We start from the raw sequence: 22,455 nt of genomic DNA, 5'->3' as shown, positions 1-22,455 counted from the left end.
CAGTTATTTTTACGTGCACGCCCCATTTCTCTCGCTGGGTGACAAATTCTTCTAGGGTGGGAACTGAGTCACATGTCCCACTTAAGACCTAGCCCAGAGTCTGCCCCAGAGAAGGTTCTTGTGGAACAGCAGTTGCTGATGGTCAGGAAGGATGCTCTGAAGTGGTGAATGAGAGCCAGGGCTGGGAGTCACTGCCCTGGGGAAACTACAACCGCAAGGCAGTGCCACCTGAACATTTAGTGGCCTCTCCTCACGTGATCCTCCACCCCAGGGGTGGCTAACTCAGATGCCCACAGGAGTGGGGGCCAGGAGCAGAATTAACCAGCGGAAGGTGCCGGACTGCAGCCACCGGGAGAGAGGACCCTGCTCTCTCACGTGCGGACCCTCACCCCTGTTGCCCACTGGACCACCTGGGGAGCCTTAACAAATGCTGAGTCCCGGGCCCCACCTCCGGAGATTCTGATCTATCTGGTTTAGGGGTACAGCCCGGACAGTGGACCTTTAAGTGCTTCCCAGGTGATCCCAGTATACAGCCAAGGGCAAGAACCTTCCGTTTAAAGGCTTTCAAAAATTTCAAAAAGTGAGGGGTGCCTGGGTGGCTCAGTCGGTAGAGCATCTGACTCTTGATTTCAGCTCAGGCCATGATCCCAGGGTTGTGGGGTCGAGCCTCACGTCCGGCTCTGCGTGGAGACTGCTTAAGATCTTCTCTCTCTCTCTCTCTCTCTCTCTCTCTCTCTCTGTCTCTCTCCTGCCCTTCTCCCCTGCTCACGCTCTCTAAAATTAAAAAAAAACAAAAAAACAAAAAAGCAAAACTCCAAAAGTTAAATTGTGGTGCACATCTGCACAGTCCATCACTCCGCTTCCTTGTGGAAGGAAAGGTTCTCCTGACAATACAATGAATCTAACTCTTGTGACCCTCTCTTGTGAGACCCACCGCGGGGCCTCCATTCAGAGCAGTGGGGCTCTGGCCTGGCTGCGGGAGCCTGCACGACACGCGGAGAATCAGGTGCAACCCACATCTCTAGCCTTCCAGGGGCTTCCAGGGGCTTCTGACGCACGGGGGAGGCAGAGAATCCCTGATTTAGAGGAAGCCTTGGAGTGTCCTTGGCTTTTAGTAAACACTGAAAGGGGGCCGCTGTTGTCGGCCACAGGGTATCAGGGAATGCATGTCTTTCTTTGCATCCTCTCCCCTGCCCGGTACGAAAAGGTGCCAGCCTGGGTGTGGACTGCCGGCGATATGGTCCTGGCACAGTCACTCCTTATTTCTGTGACCTTGGATGAGTCAGTGGGCCTCTGTGCCTCTCACAGAAAGAGGAGCTGAGAAAATTCGGAGTTTCCTTATGGCTCCAACAGGCTGTGATTTCATGAAACACTCTCTTGCGATGCACATAGCCATCCCGAATTGTCCATCATGAGATGAATTTTCCCTGTGCTGTGTTGGCTTAAAGCACTCTCCACCCCTTCCCCAGCATGTCCTGTACCTCCAACCACCAGTATTTTCTAGAGATGGTTCAAACATTCCTGGCCAAACCCAGTGTTGCTTGATAGAATCCAAACACTCAAAAATAAGCAACCCAAAGAAGAAATTGTCACCCAGAATGTCGGAAACACGTCCTAAAACAGTTTAGAAAACCATCTGTCATCTGACTGGCCCAGGGCCCTCCCCACCTCCCGGGCAGGCCTGTCTGGTGAGTGACAGGGCTGGTTCATTTAAAGGAAATCCAGAGCTTTGTGCAGAGAGAGAGAGACAGAGTGGCGGCTGCGAGGGGGCGAGGGTGGAAAAGGGATGGAAAAAGGGTGGATGGTGTACTTTTGGAGGAGGACGACTCTGGGAATTCAGATCGGAACAGAGGGTCTGAAAAAGAGGGGGCAACTGATATCCAAAGGGACACATTTACATGATCAAACTGTAAAATTTTGCTTTGAAGAAAGCTTATGATACGTGTCCATTGAAAAACAGAAAAAAACAAAACCCCGAGTTCCTGGCATTTAAAATAGGAATCTGATTTCCACATACCTTTTTAGGAGCGAGACTGACATTCCCCAAGGACACCGACAGTGCCATTCTCCTGAGACAACCCCACCCCCCATGCCAGGAGAGGGGTGGAGTGCCTACTGGGGCAGAGGTGCTGGAGACGGTGTGGGGTCTCATCCTCAGTCAGGAAAATGACCGTCATTTGGGACCTGGCTAAGGTCCCTCTGGAGAGGAAGGCAGAGGGGCCGATGAGAAGGCCAGGCCTGCCTGCCTGGCTGTAGGGAGGGGAAGGGTGTGTGGCCTGGGCTCGGGCCTAAAGGAAGTGAAAGGCTCTGGGGTCGAGCCCCAAAGGCGTTGGCACCTATGGCAGGGGGTGGCACAAAAATAGTCCCAAATAACTTTTAATGCAACTGCTGTGTCGCTTAATTTTCTCTTTAGATGTTTCAACGCGGATGAAGGGGAGGAACGCTGCACGTCAAACCTTTACGAGGTTTTATGGTCTGGTTGTCAGAGAGCCTCTGTTTGGATGAAAGGGTTTGGGGAAGCATAAAAACTGAAGTCAGGGAGCATCCTTTGGAAACGACATGAAAATTCCCAGAAGAGGCAAGCACAGACCCGGGGCGCCCGGCCAGAAGGGAAAGGTAGTGTGCCTGCGGATTCCTTCCAAATCAGAGGCGCTCAGCGGGCAAAGCAGACAGCCCGCCGTCCTCATGCCCCTGAGAACCGGCAGTGGGGCGAGGCCTGCCCCCCACCCCCCCGTGGAGCTTTGTGGCTTCTGATCTCCTTGGTGACTGATAATGGGCCCTAGTCTCAACCAAGCTCCCAGCCTGGAGTGTGGGGTGGAGGACTGTGGGAGGAGAACTGAGAACATACTTCAGGTGCTGCTTCCTTGCTGGGAGCCAGGAAGCTGAGAGCTCTATGTGGGGACTCTGGCCCAGCATCCTTCTTCCTGGGCCCTCCTACCCTCCAACAGAGAGCTGGGGCCCACAGTACCCTCACTCACCCTGAACTTCTGCAGGCAGCTATGTTAGAGCCCTCCCAGTCTCCAGACGCTTACCCTCTCCGTAAATACTTACTGAGCACCTATTACATGCCAGAAACCGTTCTAAGCCCTGGGATCATAGCAGTGAACGAAACTCACGTGTTCTCTGCCCTCATGGAGCCTACAGTCACTAGCCTCTGACAAGAAAGGGGGGGGCGGGGCTCCATCTGTGGGACCACACTGCACACAAACCAGCTCCCTGGGAAGGAGAGGAAACTGGCCGATAATAAGCAGGGCCTTAGATAAAGGCTCACTCTGCCAGGGAGAAGGGAGGGATCTCTCATGGACCCGTCCAGTCTGCAGCCAGGCCCCTGTGTCCCCTTTAGGGTCTCCTCCTAGCTGAGCTCAAGCCCTGGGTGTGGCTACCCCAAATTCTGCTCGAAGAGGCGGGCAGCAATCAGAAGCGCTGGTCAGAGGCCTGCATCCAGAGTGGCTGACACATTCCACGTGCTCTGGTTCCTGGCCATACGAGGACACTCTGTTCAACATCAGCTTACGCTCTGGCGAGACCTCAAGAGCAAGGATGGCCGCAGGGAGTTCATGCCGAAAGCAGCCCTCGCTGCTCTGTGCCAGCAGCTTGTGGTCCTGGATAACCCAGGGCTCCCCGCTTGCCCACAGAAGGAACACCTGCCTGTCTCTCTCAGACCGAGACCAAGATCTTCAGGTGAAGGGATTCTGGACCGTGGCCTCTAAGGACACATCGGCAACTATTCTGAGTTTCTCCTTTCACGAGGGAGAGTTCTCTCTCCCCCCACTCCTTGTAAACACTGCAATTTCTGCTTAGGAGATGCTCCCCCACCTACCCCCAATGGGTGTCGGGACAAACCACTGGTCTCACTATTGATCCTTCTAGAGCTGGCTATTCAGATGGCTTTTCACACTTCTTCTTGTTCCCCAAATTTCAGATGCTGAGCCAAAAAAATCCTGCTTCCTCCCCACAGGGTCTCTCACTGATCCATTTATATCTAAATGGCCTGGAGTCTCTATGGGCCTCCTCACCACGTTTACCTTCCCCCGCCCTCCGCCTCCAGCTTCATTCTATATGGGCCTTTGCAATGGCTCTGCCACAGCACGGTTCCAAACACCCACGCCGATGGCACCCACCTCTCTGGACCAGGGCAGGAAACACTCAAGCCTTGAGCACCCCAAGACTTTGGGCTGGAAGACCCCAGGTCCCCATCCTGGCACCATCGGTTGCTCAGTGAGAGCACTAACATCTGTGATCTCAACTCCGCCTGCCCCCCCATGTAAAATGTAGACACCCCCCCCCGCCCCCCACTTTTTGGTCTCCTGAGATATGAGACTTTCTGCCATCAAGTGGCAGAGCACCGCTGCATCTGGCATCACTGATGGGCGGACCATGGACGGTCAGGGAGTCTTGGGGGAAAGCCAGGGTGGTGAGGGAGGCACTCCGGGGGGCTCAGGGCAGCTGTTATTTACCAACAGGTACAGAAATATTTCACATTTTTAACAGTCAGTATGGCCTACCACTGCATCCCAGCCCAACCCGCAAGGGCGAATGGCAGAACCTTCCCTCCGCCTGTTTCCTCGCCGATACGTGAGAGAGTCTGGTCTAAATGATGAGAAAGTAAGCGGAACACCAATGGCAAAACGGCAGCTACCACTGTAGCACTTTCCACGGCCAAGACCCCAGAAAGTCTCCCCTGGCCAGGCCCTTCCTAGAGGACCCGGGATCATCCCAATGAGCCTGACCCCCGCCCCCCTGCCAGGAAGACATCGCCAGCCCCATTTAACAGAGGAAGGGCTCCGGGGTCGGAGAGCTTAAAGGAAACCGTGCAGAGTGATCAAAGCAAGGTGGCAAAGTCCCATCTCCCACACTCACCGGTTGTGACCCAAGAAAAGTTTCCTAACTGCTGTCCCGGGTCCCTTCTGCTCTGCTGTCAAGGAGGCTAACGGTGCCTCCGTGCAGGGCCTGCTGGGAAATTCAGGGAGATGATGGCACTGGGTGCTCAGCACCGTCCTCCAGCATGTGGCAAGCCATCAGCAAGCGGAATAATAATAACTTTTATTTCTATTTTTATTATTATTGCCCAAGGTAATAACAGTAGCGGAGCTGAGAACTCCCTCTGGAACCTTCCTGTTCTAAAATCCTATTAATTTACATGACATTTCACATCCAAAGGGCTTTCATAGATAACATTTATAATTTGCTCGTGAGTGATAAAGGGGTGTTTTATCGGAAGCGTGAGCGCGAACTTTGGCGGGGTAATGTGGCGGCAGGAGGCAAAGGGCTCGCAGGGGCTTAGGGAGAGACGGGGCCCAGCGACGTCGTGACCACAGGTGTGGACGTGGATCCCAGAGCTCTGTTGCCCTTGTCATCAGCCGGACTGGCTGCCCTCTTGCCCTCGGGCTTGTCCAGCCCCTCCCACCTCCTCTAGGAAAGGTGGTCTAGAGGAGCCTCTCTGGGTCATTCCATCTGACTGGAACCCTGCCTGCTTCTCTGCCCCCAACAAGTGCCGTACAGAGGCAACAGCACGTCTCTCTGGTTCACCACCACGTCCCAGGCATCTAGGGCAGGGCCTGTGACTTGACATGTGTTAAGAGCTATGTGATGAATACGCAAAAGATGGGTAGGTGGAGGAGGGGCGGATAGGCGCAAGGGGGCTGGGGAAGGGCTGCTCCTAGCCCTGCCTGAACCCCAGCCTGTTCAAGACTGGTATCAGAGGTCAGAGGAAGAAAGCCTGGAGTGGCCTCAAACATGTACCATTAAGAGAGCTGCAAGGCTGGAAAACCAGGGCTGCCCTGGGGCCAGCGAGACACCTCCTGAGGCTCAGAGCAGGGCAGTGGGTGGAGGGGCGGAGGGGCGGGGGAAGCGGGAGGTGTTAGCAGGCTGTGTTCTCCTCAGAAGTAGCCAGCCCTAGTGTGCCCAGGCCCACTAGGTGGGTTCAACGGTACCCACAAAGGCCTTGACCGGGAACAGCCTCCTAAGACAAGGGCAGGGACTGCATCCCTGGCCCTCAAATTCATTCCCTGGATCTGGGAAGAAGTGGCATCAGCTTCCCAATGACAGTCTTTTGTCCAGCGGGCCTGGCCAGGTAATGGCACAGCCTCGACCCAGATGGGGCCCACAGAATGAACAGAGGCAGGAATGCAAGGAAGGAACACGTATGATGCTTTGGTGCCTTTACACCTGCTGGATGTGGAAAACCCTTCCCTCAGCTGCCTGCTGAAATTCTATTTGACTTCAAAACGCAGTTCAGATATCACCCCTTCCTGAGAGCCTCCAAGCCAAGCCAAGGACTCCGTCCCCTGTACTCACTCTGCACACCAGTCAGACTGCACTGGAACACACCTGGCCCCATGTGGGATGTCCTCCAGGCTTGGCCCTCCTTGCTCGCTTACTTAACATCCCTGTGCCCGGAGAGGACCCAGCCCGGGGCAGGCTCTGATGACCCTTTCCAGAACACTGCAGAAAACGTGCTCTTGTCCTGCCCTCACACCTGAAGGCACAGGGAGGAGAGGTAGTGACCCCATGGGCTGGGATCCCTCAGGGGCAGGGGATCCAGGTTGACCCGCATTCTGGGGAAACATCTCTGGGCAGGGCTCCCCTCCATTTCTTCGGCCTGGGGAGGAGGAGGGCATGGGGGCCACACTTCTGCCTTCTGGTCTGTCCTTGGCTGTCCTCGGGAGGACATGTACTGTCCATCCCTCAGGCCGGGCACTGCCACCTGCCAATAATTTCACACTCAATATTTTTTTTGTGCGGGCACCTGGGTGGCTCAGTCAGTTAAGTGTCCGACTTCAGCTCAGGTCATGGAGTCCGAGCCCTGCATTGGGGTCTGTGCTGACAGCTCAGAGCCTGGAGCCTGCTTCGGATTCTGTGACTCCCTCTCTCTCTGCCCCTCCCCTGCTCATGCTCTGTCTCTCTCTCTCAAAAGTATACATTAAATAAAATACTTTGTTGTTCTTTTGCAGGCTTTACACATGCTTTAGCTGATAGAAATTTAAGTGGCAGGCTTTCACATGCTTTAGCTGATAGAAATTAAAACCGAAGGGCTTGAAGAAAGGTGACTACGGTCCTGCTGACAGGCTGACCGGGGACTTTGTGAGCCTGGTGGTACAGGTGCTCCAGGAGGCGGGAGAGGGGAGCGAGGATGGCCATCGGGGGTAGATAGCATCAGATAGGCATGGCGCTCAACCCCCGGGAGGAGGAGGTCCGAAGCCACATCCGCAGCCTCCCTCACGCTGCCCCAGCCTCTGGCAGGGTCCCCTCCTTGGATATGACCCTACCCTCTTCCCAAGCGCTAGATCATGCCTGATCCCAGTGCCCCTCTTAGCAACTTGCGAGGAAAGGGAGCAGGGCAAGGATCAAGAGACCCATTTGACAGATGGGGAAACTGAGGCCGAGAGGAGGCCTTACTCTCCCAGCAGGCCTGGAGTGAGCACGGCGCCCCGGGCTTTCGCATGGGGAGCTCAGCGCTCGAGTAGTTGTATTTCCCTTCATTTATGCAGAAGAGCGTCAAGAGGAACGGAAAGCTGATCGAAAGTGAAACCCGCAATTCCCGTCAATTCAGATCGCTCCAATTCATTTCTGCAAACATTTATTAAGTGCCTATTAGGCACTGCGCTCTGCTTTCATCTGGGAATAGCGTCAGCAACCGGTTCTCCATGCGGAGGGCGGGGTGCGTGCCGGTAAGGCCCACACACGGCCCCGACGGCCCTCACGCCAGGATTTGGGGTGTGCGCTGGCACTTGACCTCTCCGTCTTTCAGAGCAGCAGACAGGCCTTCCTGACTACGCCTGCCCTCCACTGTCAAACAAGAGGGTAAGGGCCACGTGGTGCAGGAGGTGCTGGCTTGTGATTTAAGATGGGCCCGGGGATCCAGGCTGGGAAGGGGGGAATCCCTGGAGGCGATGCGTGAGGGCCGCAGGGCTGTGCAGATCGGGGTGGGTGATGAACAGACGTGCGCGGGCTGCTGTGTCAGGAGGGGCCTTCTTGACAAGGGAGCGTTTGTCTACAGAACTGCGGGTGCCCGGGTGCACGGGTCCGAGGTTACGTCCGCGTACCTGGGCGGCCAATCATCTCGTCTTAGCGTTTCAAGATCGGCTCCCAGCAGCGAGGAGCCAGCCGTGGCTCACCGGGTGGGCCCCGTTCTGGAACCCAACGGGAAGCCACGAGCCAGGCAGTGCTGGCGGAGCCTGGGGACCCACCAGATCGGGGGTCCACCAGGGTTCCCTTGCTGGGGGCACGAGAGCCTTACTGGGGCAGAGGTGTGAAGAGAGAGGCCCTGCCACACGTCAGTGGGAGAACAGCGCTGAGGTTTAAATGGACACCCAGGTGAGGGGTCCTCCGAGCCTCTGGTTCTACAATTCCAGCACAGCAAGCCAGGAGCTGCCTCCCCCCGCAAGGTGGCAGAGGCCGGGGAGGAGGGCCTTGCTCTTTCCCCTTGAAAAACCTGAACTCGGCAGAGACCAAGGCAGGATTGCAAGTGCAGGTTATCACCTCTCCCCAGTGGGGTCAGAAGGAAGGGGTGGACAGAAGGGAGCACTTGCTCCCCGCACTGGCCCAGGCTACCAATCGAGGCACGATCCTAGGCCTTTGACGGGGCAGCCACGGGCACTTCTGAACACTTGACGAAACGTCCTAAACCAGACAGAAGCGACAAGGTTGGGTGTGAGCCGCTTTAGGAAGCGGCCCGTTCCCCACGGTCAAGGCCCGCTCTCCTCAGTCATCCGGCTTATGGCAAACTCCTTCCCCTCCCGAGCACTTGGGCTCTCTTCACTCTGCTTTCTACCACCAGGCCACGCCCTTCCGGACAAGACAGACCACTCAGCCTTTGTCTTCGCTCAGACTAGCCAAACCTGACCGAAGCTTACCTGGCAGCTGCCCCTACTGACCGTGGGCTACAGAGGCTTGTCCTCCAGAAGGGACATGATGTCCTGGAGCTCCCGCACCTCTCCTCGGACCACACCCACCTCCCTCTGTGTGAAACAGAACAGCCATCTTCCAGAGTGACCGAAAATCACCCAGCACCCGAGAACCATCATTAGAGAAATAAGGAAGGCAAAATGCGTGGCGAGTGGGCATGGGTCCCAGATCCAGCAACCGCGCAGGCATCACTAATCAGTCATAGCCCCTCTTTCTTTCTGTTGAGCTAGGACTTGTCCTCAACATCACTCTTAGGCCGGTGTTCCAGGAGGCCGGTACCCATCAGTCAACATCGGCACGCGAGAGGAATCCTGTTTTCTGTTGCTGGAGAGATCCAAGCACAAGCTGGGACTTCCAGAACCAGAGTCCCAGGGTGACCCCATGCACTGCCTGGCTGCTCCCACTGAGCCTGGCCGGTCCTCCCCACCCCGCCCCCCCCCATTGCTGATGGACCCCTGCAGGGCCACCAGCCGGCCTGAGGCAGGGAAAGGAACGGAGCCAAGAGATAGTGAGGCAGAGGGGAGGAAAGAAGAGAGGAAGTGAAGGTGCAGGAGGAAGGGAACAGAACTGACCCTTGTGGTTTCTCCACGGGCCCCCCACCTCTCTGATTCACCTTGGAAATCTAATCACATTACTCCTCTACTTAAAATCCTGTAAGCGTTTTCACTTGCTTTCGGGATCAAATCTAAATTCCTGAATCTGACTCACAAACCTACCGTGACTCAATCCTGCCTCTCTCTTTAGTCTTGTCTCCCCTCCCCCACCCAAGATACCCCCTACAAGCTGCTCATACACCGAAATCTGTATAATCTGTGGGACCTGAACTGCTTCCTCTTTCAGGTTTGTGGCAGAGATTGCTAAGTATTCTGTATTATTCCATTATTATTATTATTATTATTATTATTATCCTGTATGTATTCCACTTTTCTTCCTCAGTACCCTGTTTTTAGCTGGCATGTGGTTACCTGAAATAAAGGCATTTCTGAGGTTCCCTTGCAGCTAAAACTAGTCATATGAATGAAATCTGATCAGTGGGATCTAAGCGGAGCGCCGCACTTAACTTCTGAGAAATATTAAAGGGAAGAGATGTGCTCTTCTGGGACAAGTATATAATGGCTGGAGCTTGGGCAACCTTCTTAGACTATGAGGTAGAGTTTTATGTTGAAGAGAATAGAACGTGAAGAGTGGCCTCTAATACTGTGAAGCCACATCCAGGCTTCTTTTACATGGGAGAAACAAATTCTTACTTTGTTTCGGTCATTATTACTTTGTGTTTTCATTCTTTCTTAAAACTACCTGGTTCAGTGTCTAAGCATGTCATTTCTCTGCCCGGGATATACTTCCTTTCCTTCTCTCCCTAGTGAATTTTGTGTGACTTTGTGAGACGACCCAGTTCGGACGTCATCTTCTCTAAAGGGCCTTTCCTGACAGTCCCCTAGGCTGGACAAGCAGCCACCCATTGTCTCCTTGTAGCAAAGAGAGATTCCCTCTTTATAGCTAAGCACCTGTGTCATGATGTCCAATGGCCCTGACGACTGGTTCTCTCTCCATCAGCGGGACTATGAGCATTTTCAAGGAGTGAGCCTCATTCACGTCCAGACCTGGTACCTAATCTAGTACCTGCCAATGTGCAGATGGGGAGGAACTGAAACTGCAGGGTTGGGGTGTGAGGGTGGGCAAGAAGTCCCAGAAATTCTCTGGCTTTACTCAGGGATCTTATATCATTTCTTTCACTGACAAGCAGATCCACCAATGGGCAGCTCCACTGAGGTTGACAAGGAAGACAAAACCACTCTGGAGAGTGACAAAAGAACACGATTTCTAAACCTTCTAACTGCACAGCATTTACCACTTTACAGGGCACGTTCCCAGATACACGTTATCCTACTTCATTCTAACAACCTAACTAGGCTCTGTTATCATCCCGGGGGCTTAAAGGGCTAAATCACTTGCTTAAGGTCACATGGCAACCACATGGCCAAGTAGGACCTGGAAATGAGGTCCCTGTAGCGTCACGTCTCCAACCCACACTGTCCAGGGGAGTTAGGAGAGCAAACCATGTGCAAAGCACACATAGGCCGGTGTGCACGAGCATGTGCACGAGCTTACACACACCTGGGGCACAGATGGGAGGGGCTCCAGATGTTCCAGTGACATTTTCTCTCGAGGGCAGGAGTGATGGCAGAGGAAGGGCCGCGGGGGCTAACCGTGCAGCTGCTGCATGCAGAGTGCGTGCACATGGTCTGCCACTCCGCTCAAGGACAGGACCGCCTCGAACAAATGCAGGGGACGTGGGGAAGCAGGGAGGGCTGGCGACAGGCAGCAGCCAGGGGGGAGTCCACATGCTCTCAGAAACTGCACTGGGCTGTCATTGGTACCAGTTATTCCGTGCATTCACCTCCCCCGGAGCGAGAACAGGACACTGTCAGGCTAAGAGACAGCAGCACACAGCACGTCCGTGATAAACAATTTATTTTTCTACCTCAGTTGCTTACAGGGGGAGAAAAATAAAACGTCATTAGGGAGAAGCACAGATGAACTATTTACAGAGATGAAGAAAATTCACAATGGCCGTAACGTCTGCGAGGCAAGCATACTAGGACAAGTTCACCAAAGCAAAGCAATTCATAGCAAAACAAAATAAGGGGGGGGGGGGGAGGGGGAGGAGCCGTACAGCTATGTTTAAAAAAAAAATAGCACTCGTGAAAAAGCCTGCAGGAAAATCAAAGGAGGCTAACCAATTATTACATCAAGCATCTTTAATGAGACGAGCAAAACCACACAGGTTGGGTCTCAAGGACAGTGACATTCAAACAGATGGATCTGCTCACATCAAAAACATCCAGTGGAAACACGTGGGTGGGTCACTTCTCACAAACTATGCGCATAAACAAAGGGGTGGCTCTTGAGGGTCCTGCTGCGCTGTACTTCATCAGTCCAAGAGAGTGGGGGCATTTTAGTTCAAATGCAGAGGTGGAGGGGATCAGGATCACAGGAAAAGCAAGCCCTTCTTGGTGGGGGGGGGTGACCATCAGGGGTGCCAGTCAGATCAGGGAGACCCTCTGTGTTCTGTCCCCACCTACATCAGTGGGCCAAAGGGCCGTGATGCCACCAGGGAATTCAAAGCCAGGGTGGGCAGGGAGGTGAGGGTGGGGGTGCTGGGGAAGGTCCCTCCTTCCTGTGCCCACGGTGCCCGAGACACGGCAGCGCCCAGGTGACTCTGCTGTCCCTTCTCAGGGACAGGTGTACTTATGTTATTGGCAATAGCCACTGATGGACTGGCCCCCAAAGACAAAAACAACCAGATAATGCTGGTTTTTCAGATACAGTTTTCCTTCCAGATTCAGTTTTCTACACATTAGTATTTACAGGAACAGGGTGTGTGTGTGTGTGTGTGTGTGTGTGTGTGTGTGCGCTCACTTTTGGCACTGTCCACTATAGGACATAGGTGCTCCAAGTCACATATCCCCAACTCCTGTGGGCCATCCGCACTAAAAGCCCACCCCGTGGAATGTCCCAAGAAGCCTATTTGGTCAATATTTAAAGTAATTTGATGCCTGTTTCCTGGACTCCCCTGAGGAGGCTCTACAAAGTTTGTGAGAAGCTTCCTTCTGGTCCCGTTACGTAAATTCCAGGTGAGGGTGGGAGGTTGGGGTAGGTGGGGAGAATGTTCACACTGGGTACAAGAAGCAAAATGCCAGGGGACCGCGCAAGAAAAAAAAATTTTCTTTTTAAACTGAGTGAGGCAGTGAGGACATGAGTCTTTTCCAAGAATTAAAAAAGAGAAAAAGAACATTGGTTCAAGCGGGCAGCTAGGACAGTCTCGGCAGGCACGGACCGTGGCTGGGCTGGCCCCGGCCGGGACTGTGTCCTCTGTCTAGTAATGGTAGCAAACCCCGCTTTGTTATGCCTCTCTTAAGAGCTAGTTGATAAAAATTATGTCTTGTGAAATCGGCAAATAGTCTGCAAAGTGAAATAAGAACAGAAATTAACAGATTACATGGAAACCAGAGTCCAGGGGGCGGGGGGAAAGAGAGGAAACGAGGGAGGTCGCCGATGAGGACCATCATTCTTTGAGCCCCAGTACTGATCCTCAGGGGACGGGGACGGGGTGCACGCGGTGGACACTGGGCCTGGGAAGAGGGAGCCGCTTCCACAGTGGTTGGTCACCACTTGATCTTTCTAGAGAACTCCTCCTCACTCTAACAATTACCCGTACGTGTCCAGCCCTCTTTGCCAGCATTTCACTCACTTTCACAGAATCCTGAGGGTGGGCAGAGGCAGGCGCCGCTCAACGCCAACCATGCGGCCCCGGACGGTGTGCTGCCACCCCAGGTCACAGAGGCAGAACGGGGCTCCGCTGAGGGACACGGGCAGCCAAGCACAGGACAGGAGGTGGGTATTCACAGACAGGGCCTGCCCAGGTGAAAAGCAGGGCCCTCTGTCCTGAGAGGGGACCCAGGGCACACGGTTGTGAACAACCTCAGGGGCTCTCTGGGACCTGGGTGTCCCTTCATCTCTCCTGGTAAGCCCTCGCACGGCCCCACAAGGATGGGTCCAGAAAGGGGCTCGGAAGGGTGCGGCGCCCCCACACATCGTGAGAGAGACTCGGGGCGGCAAACGGGGGAAGTGGCGCTTGGCAAGGACACGGACAAGAAAGATCACGAAGCAAAAACCTCAGGGCCGTCTGGTGGGGAGGGCAGTGCTGCTGTCACCGACTCACAGAGCCCCAGGGTGCGGGGAGGGGTCAACGGAGTCCACCGGAGAAGGGTGAGCGGAGGGCAGATTTGGGCTGCCCTCCTCCGGGCCGTCCCTCTGCACCCAGCCCACTCGCCAGGCCCAGTAGAACACTCCTCACAGGCACGGGGCAAGAGGCAGATGTCAGGGCATTCCAAAGCTCCCAACTCACAGACCCTGTCCCGGGGCAGAGGCTCCAGGAGGGGTCAAATTTGGTTCTCGAGGGGAGCCACCACAGGGGACTACCTAGGCTGCTGGGGAACAGCAGACGGGGCGTCTGCCCCGCGAGAGGCAGCGACTCCAGGGGGCGAGGGCAGCGGGGGCTGGACTCTGAAACCGGCCTGCCTCCTCCCAGGGTGATGTGGGCGGCCAGGCCCCGCCACGGGGTCATCTCGTCCCAGCCCGGGGCCACTCCACACACCGACCCTCCCTGACAGCAGGTGGCCTCACTCTTCATGGCCATCGGTGAGGGCACACAAGAGACTTCACACCCAGGTGTGAGCTGCAAGGGTGGGGACTGGAGAGTCTCATGGCTGGGAGACAAGAGGACAGCCAAGTCCCACGGGTCAGGGAGCCTCTGGCCAGACAGATTCCTGTCCTCATCAAGTCCAGCCAACTGGGTTAAGCTACAGGAACCAGTGACTGTGACACACAGACCCTGGACAGGGTCAGTCCTAGCCCACTCCAGGTCCCTCACACCTCTGCTCTGTTCCCGAAGCCTTGGCTTCCAGTGAAGGGCTGGGCAGCTGGAAGACTATGTCATCCTACCCAGCCTTGGTCGGTCACTCTCGCCTCTCTGTGTGGCATACATGTCCGTTGAGGGCAGATCCAAGGACACAAGTCCTTTAGACAGAGGTTTACCAGACTTTTCCTGGGATGGCTCGTGAGGCAAGGGCAAGCTCTTAGACGAGACAGGGCCCTTAGCATGGGATCCACGGTCACCCCCCAAATCATTCCATGTTAGGATCCCCCAACTCTGCCTGCCTGGGACTAGGACCTCACCGAGGGGCAATGGCAACCTGCGTATGAAGGGAGGCAGGCTGAGCTAGGTGTGCAGAGCGGCACGGTGCTCCCAGTGAGTCAGGATGGGAGCCTATATGTTCCCTGGTGAGGAAGCCAGGGGAGGGAGAGGGGCATGAAAGGCTTTCCTAAAACTGCCACCAGCTTCTGGGCTGAGGAGGATGGGCAAGCAGTGAATAGGGACGTTGACCCGCCAGCTCTCCCTGGGAGGGGCAGTGAGCACATGCACATACGTGTGTGGACCATGCACCCCCCACCTGTTTCTTTATGCTCCAGAATGGCGCCATCCAGCCCAACTTTCTACGTGCTGTGCTAACGGCAGCCACCAGCCACATGTGCCTGCTGAGTAACTGAAGTGTGGCCAGGGTGACTGAGAAACTGGAGTTTTCATTTTATTTCATTTTAATTTCAATCTAAATTACAGTAGCTGCGTGTGGTTAGTGCGATTGTACTGGACAGATGGACGCTAGAGAGAGTGTAATGCAGCAATTAAGACCCAGACCACTTGGGTCTAAATCCTAGCCCTGCTCCTTGCTGCTTATGACCCCTCTGAACAGGGTTTCCTGCCTCTCCAGGCCTCAGGGTCCCCATCTGTAGATGGGGAAAGTCTAATGGAGGTGCAGACTGGCTGTGGTGCCCACTGCCCCGCTTCAAGGGGCCCACAGGCACCCCAAAGCAGCCATCTGCTGTAGACGAGCGGGGGGGGTGGGGAGGCTTCCTTAGAGCCACCCTGTGGAGGGCCCCGGCCTGATGGCCCCAGGGGACACGCTCACGGGGAAGTCTCTCCTACTCATACTCTTCCATACGGAACTTCTGCCGCTGTGTCTGCCGCCCCTGCCCCTCTCAACCCTACAATCGGAAAGATGCACAGACCCCGGGGACTATCCTGCCCAAACTCCTTGTTTACAGAAGACAGAGATGAGGCCCAGAGATGTCAGGTGATCCGCCTGTGACCAGGCAAGAGCCTAGGGCTTCTGTCGCTGAGTGAGGATCTATTACCCGTAGGGCATGGCTCCAAGTGCCCCAAATGCTTCTTGACCTCCTCTGGAGCACCCTTCCCTGCTCCAAAGCTCACTCAGAGACGTGCAAATACTGGGTGAGACCCTCACGAACCTCTCCCCTGCCTTCCTCCCTGGCTTCCGGATGTGATCCTCTAAGGACTGTGTCCGAGCTCCCTGGGCCTCTCAGAGCTCTGGGTCCAGGCAGGATGATCAACCAGGAGTGAAACTGCTGGAAGCCCAGCCCCTGAGGGAGCCTCCCCCACCCTGGCAGAGGACCCAAGAAGACAAAGCTTGTTGTTAATGCCTTCTCTAGAAACTCTGGCTGTCCAGCTCTGCACACAGACACCCCAGGTGCCCCTATATACCGTCTGTACTCCAGGTCAGGGAAAGGCTGGCTCACCCCCTCAAGGGACAAGTAAAGCCCCATAAACACTGCTTCCTTCAGCACCCTTTCCCTCACCCCTGCAAGACCGTGCCTGTCCGGGCTGCCTGCCTCAGGTGGGGGTCCCAGGTCTCCCAGCTGCATGGGAGCTGGGGAACCCTGGGCACGTGAACGGGCACCACCGTGGGCTCTGCCTCGAGTCTCTGACACCCACATGCAGGGGAGGGACCATCTACACACCCCCACTCACGACAGCGAACCCAAACCCCAACGGCACACCACAGTTACACACAGAAGGGCACAGAAGTCAGGGTCGCCAGGAAAAGCTCAAGGAAGCGGGAGTGAGGAGGAATGGAGGGAGGAAGGAAGGAAGGAAGGACGGATGTGGGTGGGTGGGAGGGAGGGAGGAAGGAGATAGGAGAGGCAGAGGATGAGTCCAGTCCAGTGAGCGAGAACTTGTAACCGGCTCCAGACAAAAGAGAGTGGGTAGAGAGAGGGAGGGCTCCTGCCTCAGCTCTTTCCCCTTCCCCTAAAAGCTGTTGCTTTCAAATACCTGGCACCGAGGACACACTTTGGTTAATCAGACATCGAGCTGCATCCTGACCCTGGAGTTCAGAGCATTTGAACCTCAGCTCCTATAGGTCATTTCTTGAATGGACAGGTGTATGAGTTGTGTTCTCTCTAGGGATCCTCCCGCCTCCCCTCAAATGCAGCCCCCCCAAAGCTCTGGGAGACAAAGACACTCACCTGGGAACTGATAGCCATAGCTAGGAGCAAATCCAGGGTAGCCGCGCCCATAGGTTGCCACAAAGTTGGGATAGCCTTGAACACAGAGAGAAAGATCAGTCGTGTTAGTACAGCTGCCTCAGGTCTGGGGTGAAATCCCAGAAAGGGCCAGAATGAGGACAGCCTGAGTTATTTTCCTGCACAAAATGATTTGTCTCCCGTGAGGGTCTTTACCCAGCCAGGGCTTGGGTCACCTCTCTACTGTGGCTGGGGGCACCGCTGTCAGCCTGCTGGTAATTAACCTGTATTTGGGCAGAGAGACCCCCAAAGCCCACGCACTTTCTGGAACCTGCAGAGTAAATGCCACGCGTTAGCACCAAACACGGGGCCTACGCCTGGCTCTGACATTTGGAGAGCTTACCCTGAATGTACTTTACCTTAAAGCTATTGACAGTAGGAGATTAAAGTCCTTGTAATGCCTCCTCCCAAGGCAGCGGGCAGCAGTTCCAGCACCAGACAAAGCAGGAGTACTTGGGGGGTGAGAGTTTAGGGGCAAAACTCAGGGCTGACCCTGTGCCTCTGGAAAAACACTGGGCTTAAGAAGCCATGGCCCAAGGGAGGCAGGGTCCCAGGGGCTTATGTCCAGGCACGGACACTCCAAAGGGTGTCACAGCATCTTCCCAAGGCCCTCCGAGAACGGTGAGGTTCTGGCTGGGTTAAAACGTGCACCAGAAGCGTGGCCCGCACCCCGAAGCCTCGTGCCACATGTTTTCACGGGCATTTCACAGAAAGCGTATTTTCCACATGATCTTAGCAGGTCACCCCGGGGGTGGCCAGTAACCGTGGGGTGCTTGCTTGTGGAAACTGCTGCCAGGCTGGGTGTGGGGTGCAGAGGAAACTAATGGAACGTTCTGGTGTTGGTGTGGTCCTCTGTGATATATTATGAAACTCCCAGTGAGCAGCCACTCGGCTCTCGACCCTGCATCGTGCTTGCTCGGGCCACTTCACGGTTTATGTCCCTGCCTCTTGACCCAGGCTACAGAGAAGGCTGGTGTGTGGCCTGCTTGGACGGATTCTACCGGCCACCGGAGACCCGTGGCTACCCCCCTGTTCCCTTCCCGTCAGGCCCACTCTGCCTCCCTCCACTCAATGGATCGGACTCTTACTACACTCATGCTCTTCAGCAGTTGACTTTTGCTTTGACCTCTGAGGTGGGGGTCTATGATTGTTTTCGGCTGCCCAGCACCTGAACCCCATTTCTGTGTTTGAGTCTTAGAGAGAGGCCTGCCTCCCATCACAGAAGCAGAAAAGGGCCCTTGCTCTCTCTGAGCTAGGCAGCTGGGAAGTAGGTCATGAGCCTGTGCTCACCCAACGGAAGTCTTCCTTGGATCCATTTCTGGGGCTAGTGGGGCGGAGGAGGGGGCGGTAATGCAGAATTTATTCTGATGACATCAGCGTGAGCCCAGCACCCGGCGGCGGCAACGGTGGCCTCCTGACCAGGTCGTTCCTGGGTTGTGCCTGGGTTGTGGCTGTGGCTGACCGCCCAGCTCCCCGGTTCCTGTCTATTCTCCAGCCTTCCTGGCAATTCTGTGTGTTGATGAGCCCCTGCCAACAACCTCCTTTTTTTGCTTCCAGCAGCCAGAGTTGTTTCTGTTCCTTGCCACCAAAATGCTGGTAGGAAGTTGCTCTGATGGGTGGGGTTTATGATAGTCTCCATGCCCTCCAGCCACGAGGGCAGCAGTGTCTCTGCGGTTTTGTACAGCAACTTAAACACCCGCAGACACAGGCTCTGGGGTCTCACCATCCGTGTCCCAAGTGCATCTGGACACGTTACCAGCATCTTCTGACCTGCGGCGCAGGCTAAAGGAACAGGATCATTCCTGAGGTTTCATCTGGAGGGGACTCCGGCAGTGTTGAGTTACAGTCTGCTGGTCTTCCTGCTGCCTGTTCATAGAGCTTTGATGCCTTAGAGGTCCAGAGGTGGGACCCGCCCTTCCTCACGTCTCCATGCCTGCTGGTGTCATAACTCCTGCTCCACCAGAGGAACTGTCATCAGACCCAGAAGGGGGGCTCGCCCTTGTGGGCATCAGGACACTTGGGTTCCACGCTTGCCTCTGGTCCAAGGCCATGCCCTTGGCAGGGAGGGTCTTCCTTGTCCTCTGTCAGCTTGAGTCTTGCCAGCCGTACAAAGCTCTGCAGGACGGGCCCAAACTCTCAACTGAGGCCAGCCGTGGCTCCCTTCCCTTCCCTTATTTTAGCCAGAGCCTTTCCAAATTTGCAGTCGCAACTCACTGGCCAACTGACCTGTTTCCACCCCAAAAAGGGCCTCGTCGCCTGCTCTTTCCCTGGGTGTATATTGCTCGGCGCTCGGTGTCTCCCCGGCAGAAGGCTGCCCAGACAAGACAGGATGACCTGGCGGTTCTGCACCGACTGCTGAGGAGCAGGGTATCCAAGTGTAACGCTAAGCTCTGGCACCCGGTGCGGAAAGGAACACGGGGACAGAGAAGAAGGGATAGAGGCTAAGACTCGATGCCTTAAGCAGACGCACGCTCAGCGGCTTCTTCCCTGGTATTTATTTCATGGCTGGCCAGCTCAGTTCTCCTCCGAATTAATCACCTGCTATCAAATCAGATCTTTCATGACTAGATTTCTTAAACCATTATTTCAACAATATTGATAAACGGATTATATGCAAACAGCCAAATCACTGCTGCCTAGGGGCTTTCCTGGTGAAAAATGACTCCTTTGCCTCTAACTTCGTGGCACTAGGGGTCTGAAATATTTTAATCTGACAGCAGAAGTGTAGACCCATGTGTCATCTTCAAGACTCCTTCAGGGTGTGTGTGTGTGGGGTGACGGTGGGGGGGAGGGCGGCACGTCCAGCCCCTCCCTGACTCGGAAGGGAGTCAGATCTCCCAGATCTGCTTTCTTCCGGGCACATGTGACCGTCTTCAACAAGAAGGAAGACAAGCACGGTCAAGCTCACCCCAATTTTTGGCCTCACCCCAATCTTCCTGGACACGTCAATACTGTCTCCTGCACCACCAAGATGAGAATTTGGCACCTGCCAGAGTGGTGGGGGGAATCTTATCTCCGCCCCCCCATCGTGAACATCCTCTGGGTCAGGCAGATGAAATCATAAATTTATAATACAACATTACTTCAATTTTCCTCTTCATTTACTGCTGTGCAGCCCAGCTCTGCTCCAACGGCTCAGCGCCCCGGCCTCACGGGGAAATTGGCTGGCTGCATATGAACACCACATTAGAGCACACCGACGTGGACGCTCCATCAAGCCATATTATAGCGAGATGACCCGGCCACCCCTTCCATGAGTAGCGGGGCCCCTCCCGCACCGGCCACTGCACCATTTATTTGCTCAGTACTCTGGATGCCTGATCAATCCCGCAGTAATTATCTCTTGTCACTAAAGGAAAAACTAAGCCTGCTGCCTGGATGGCCACCTTTCTGGAGGACAGGCTCTCCATTGTGGGGAAAAACAAAAAAAAGAAAGCAAGTCAGAAATCAACAACAGCATTTGAATCTGCCAGTCAGATCACTTCAGGGCCTCCTTTCGGGGATGCCGGCAGAGTTCTCTGAACTGTGGTTCTCGATCTTTGCTCCAACTCTAGAAGATGTTCGCTCCAACCCTGGAATATGTTTGCATTCTAGGCTGGGCATATGACTCATCCTCTCCCGGGCTCTGTGACTCAGCTACTCAGTCACGGAAAATTGCTCCCATCAGGCCCCTGACTTGAAAGAGACAAGAAAAGGGCTGCTTATCCAGGGACCTGCCCGAGCATGACATATGTGCCAAGTGGGCTGCAGAGCACTGCCCAGGGCACCGCGTTGGCTCAGTGAGGTATGCATCCAGATGCAACACCTAGGGCCTGAGCCCTTCCCAGGCCAGGACGTGAAGGCCAAGGTCTACCGAGATGCCCAGACCCCGAAGCCCAGGAGCATCTTTAGGCCTACACTGTCCAATTCAAATTTAAGTCTAAATTATGATGAAAAACTCCAGCTTCTCGGTCGTAGGAGCCACATCTTCAATGCTCAGTAGCCACATAGGGCTAGCGGCTACCATCTTGGGCAGTGCAAATATAGGCCCTTTCCACCATCACAGAAAGTTCTGGTGCACTGTGTTGTGCTAGAAGGAAAAGGAAGGGCTAGATTTTGAGTTTCCTGCCCACCAGGAAACAGCTGAACAAATGGAGACCTCCTCGGGAAGCACCTCAGCAGATATTCTGGGGAAAGACAAATGGGTCTAGACAAGCGGCTCTAAATTCCAGCCAATCTCCTTTTGATCTGTGAGTGAACACCCGCGGATTACAGCTCGTCTCTTCTAGATGATGATTTTTTTTCCCCCTTTCATTTCAGAGGGGCTTAATGTCGGGGAACAATGGGTCAAGACTTCACAGGGACGTCTCAGGATGAGCATTGTTAAGAATGCCTTAGGCTTTCTTCAGCTGGTCTACAGGGTCTATTTCCGGGCCTGCAGATTGAAGCTTCTGCAAGGCCTCAGCAACGAGGTAGCACTCTACCAGTGGCATCACACATGTTAAATAGAGTGTGCCCAGCGAGGCCAAGATAGTTAAAGGCAGTAGGACTATATCGGCTGAGGGTAGAGAAGGCCAAAAAGAAAAAAATATATCAGCAATAATCATGTTTGCTTTTATGAAGTCGATTTTTGTTAAGAAAACCCAGAGGGGCGCCTGGGTGGCTCAGTCGGTTAAGCTTCCGGCTTCAGCTCAGGTCATGATCTCACGGTTCGTGGGTTCAAGCCCCGCATCGGGCTCTGTGCTGACAGCTCGGAGCCTGGAGCCTGCTTCCGATTCGGTGTCTCTCTTTCTCTCTGCCCCTCCCCTGCTTGCACTCTTGTCTCTCTTTCTCCTCTCAAAAATAAAAATAGACATTAAAAAAAATTTAAAAAGAAAAACCAGAGATTCCAGTGCACCGAGCTGGATAATTGTGGGCACCTCTTGGCCGCCGCAAGGCCATGGAACCAAGTCTGAAGGCTGCTAAAAGGCTTTTCCAAGGGCCTCAGTTGATTTTGGTTTTGTCCGGCTCAAAGGCAGGGAGAGCTGGCCTCAGAACGACCCCTCCACCGCTCTCCTGCATTCTTTTAAAGCAATTCCCATCGGGCTGATTATTCTAAGATTCTGTCAAAGGCTCTGAAAGCTAAAAACCAAAACAGCTGTAGGTTTCCTCCCAAGGACGTAGGCAGAGCCACATCAAGAGAGATCAAGAAAGAATGAAGTGCAACTACACGCTCATCAGCCTCCCTTTGATGCAATCTCCCCAAGCACGGAGGAAACCTTAAAGGGCGTTTAAAAATTAGCTTCACAGTTCCCGAGTCATTTACAGACCAGTGTATCTGTTGTCTCCCTAGAATGTCTGCTCCCTGATGCATTCTAAGCACCTAGAACAGTGCCTGCCCTTCGTAGGTGCTCAATAAATATTTGCTGAGCGAATGGATTTAAAAGCTTTCATGGTTTAATAGTCTCACTTCTAAAAATCTGTACAAGGGTTACAGATTTTTTCTGCTCTTCTAACAACAAAAATGTCAATCACTGAATCCTCATTTCATTAAAGAGCTCTTAAAAAATGTTTTTCTGTCTGCACCGAGTTCATCAGCCAAACTGTCATAGTGATGGCATTGACATGTTATGGGTGATGGTAGTG

General features: G+C 54.4%; 1 protein-coding gene across 11 annotated transcripts in view; it reads right to left on the bottom strand.

The window, feature by feature from the left end:
- The window catches only part of MSI2 (musashi RNA binding protein 2), a 392,818-nt gene that overhangs the window by 35,902 nt on the left and 334,461 nt on the right, over positions 1–22,455 (bottom strand). For 10 of the 11 annotated variants that reach the window (XM_053893321.1, XM_053893325.1, XM_053893326.1 and 7 more), the window contains exon 10: positions 16,795–16,869. In XM_053893321.1, coding sequence (XP_053749296.1) covers positions 16,795–16,869 — 75 coding nt within the window. Of the gene's footprint in view, positions 1–11,362; positions 12,871–16,794; positions 16,870–22,455 lie in introns of those variants that run through there. The other variant, XM_053893330.1, reaches the window with a different exon arrangement.

Source organism: Panthera pardus, unplaced genomic scaffold, assembly GCF_024362965.1.
Source record: "Panthera pardus isolate Hobbes unplaced genomic scaffold, ASM2436296v1 HiC_scaffold_3, whole genome shotgun sequence".
In the NCBI taxonomy this organism is placed as follows: domain Eukaryota; kingdom Metazoa; phylum Chordata; class Mammalia; order Carnivora; family Felidae; genus Panthera; species Panthera pardus.
Note: the sequence above shows the minus strand (reverse complement) of the source record. Positions and strands in the feature narration are given on the sequence as shown.